Source organism: Kryptolebias marmoratus, linkage group LG3 (genome assembly GCF_001649575.2).
Source record: "Kryptolebias marmoratus isolate JLee-2015 linkage group LG3, ASM164957v2, whole genome shotgun sequence".
NCBI classification, from domain to species: domain Eukaryota; kingdom Metazoa; phylum Chordata; class Actinopteri; order Cyprinodontiformes; family Rivulidae; genus Kryptolebias; species Kryptolebias marmoratus.
In genome coordinates this window covers 30186909-30188860 of record NC_051432.1, presented here as the reverse complement: position 1 = coordinate 30188860, position 1952 = coordinate 30186909, and the positions used below count along the sequence as shown (strand labels likewise).

Sequence of the window (1952 nt, the reverse complement as noted above, 5' to 3'; positions counted from 1 at the left end):
TGTGTGTCTGTGTGTGTGTCTGTGTGTCTGTGTGTGTGTGTCTGTGTGTCTGTGTGTGTGTCTGTGTGTGTCTGTGTGTGTACTCACGCAGCAGGTGCCACTCGTCCTGTTGGATGGTTCTGGTCAGGTTCAGAGGGATGTTCCGGAGTCTGATTGGCTGAGAGAAGTGATACTTCACAGCCGTGCAGCGATCTGCGATACCTTCAGGATTCAACAGAAGCGGTGCTGGTTTACTGTCACAGCCTGAACAGGACTTTCCTGGTCTAATTCAGACTAACTAGGACTAACAAGTGACCAGCATTAACTAGTACCCTGATTAACTAGGACTGACTAGCACTAGAACTACTACATTGACTATCTAGTAAGTAGGAGTAATAATAACCAGGAATAACTACTGCAGTTACTAGTTGTAGTACCAGGACTACCCTGGCCTGGAACAACTGGACAAACTAGTTCCAGAACTAACTATTACCATGACTAACGTGTGCCAGGATCAGGGTATGTAACAGATGTGTTTCCTGCCACTGTCGGTAAACAAGTGTTAACCATCTGTTTTCAGGTTACACAAGGACAGGTGCATTGTGGGAGATGGAGTGTGAATGTTTCCAGCTGTGCAGCTGATAGGAACAACAAATAGCTTTGTATCTGAAATGTTGATGTGGTTCCAGTTTATAACTTTACAGAAACAACCTCAGAACAAAAACCAGCTGAGGACAAACTGCATGATGTGTTTTTTGTTGTGTTTGTTGTGTTCGTTGTGTTTGTTGCTGCACTTCATCCTTCCAGCAGGGATCAGTTGATCTAATCTGATCTGAGCTTAAAGTCCAGACTAATGCAGTGTAACAATATGAGGCATAATGTACCATAATAGGATTTGAACAACTGTAATCTAATGTGTGGTCTGACTTCTGCTGGAGGACAAGTCCACCACTTTGACCTTCAGCCTGTTCTGAGACGGCAGGGACAAAAGACCACAGGGCTCCATCTGCTGGTCTCAGATCAGCAACACTGTTAGTGCAGCAAGAAAAAAGTCAAAAACTGTCAGAAATCGGAGTAAAACCCGAGTGAAACACATCTGAAACTAAAACCAGGGACAAAGCACCATCAAAAACCTCTAAACCAGATTGTGATCCAATCACAACCAAAATTTAATCAATTGTTTCTTATGACATCTGAAATCTTCATCGTTAGTTTGTAAGTAATCTAACCTTCATGGCGGAGGTAAAACCAGTCTAAAACCAAAGTGAAATCAATCAGTTACCATTTTAAAACCAGTCGGAATGAAGTCTTAAACCAGAGTGAAACCAATGTAAGAGTAGTCTAAACACCAGTCTACACCCAAACAACTGGACAACCTGTATTCTGAAGCTGAAGACCTTTCTGGAGAGTATGGAGTTCCAAGCTTTAAACAGCAGGAGATGCCCCCACACGGATCAGAACCTTCTGTTGGACTCTCAGCACCACTGGAACACAAACTCTCTGTCATCAGAACTCTACAGCATCGGGCTGAACACGTCCCCACGGAGACAGAAGGACCAGAAACATCAAACAGCTGTCCAAACATCTGGATGTCCTAACTGGGCTTTTATCAGAGAGGACATCTACAAAACACACCTCTGAGCAGAACCAGGAGAGGAACAGACGGAGAAACATCCTCATCCCTGATGTTGCTGCAGAACCTGAAGAACTCTGAGGGATGTTCTCCAAACACAACATCCAGGTCCATGTCAGACCCAACTGGACTCTGAGACAGAGGCTGGTCCATCCTGAGGACATCGAGGACAGTCCATACTAAGGACATGGAGGACAGTCCATCCTGAGGACACAGAGGCCAGTCCATCCTGAGGACACAGAGGCCAGTCCATCCTGAGGACACAGAGGACAGTCCATCCTAAGGACCTGGAGGACAGTCCATCCTGAGGATACAGATGCCGGTCCATCCTGAGGACACA

The 1952-nt window shown here is 45.4% G+C and overlaps 1 protein-coding gene across 1 annotated transcript in view; it reads right to left on the bottom strand.

Annotated features, from left to right (window-relative positions):
- tmem178 (transmembrane protein 178) overlaps positions 1 to 1952 on the bottom strand; it is a 16069-nt gene that overhangs the window by 10737 nt on the left and 3380 nt on the right. Inside the window, exon 2 of the mRNA XM_017441330.3 lies at positions 88 to 201. Within this exon, the coding sequence (XP_017296819.1) occupies positions 88 to 201 (114 nt within the window). The remainder of the gene's footprint in view (positions 1 to 87; positions 202 to 1952) is intronic.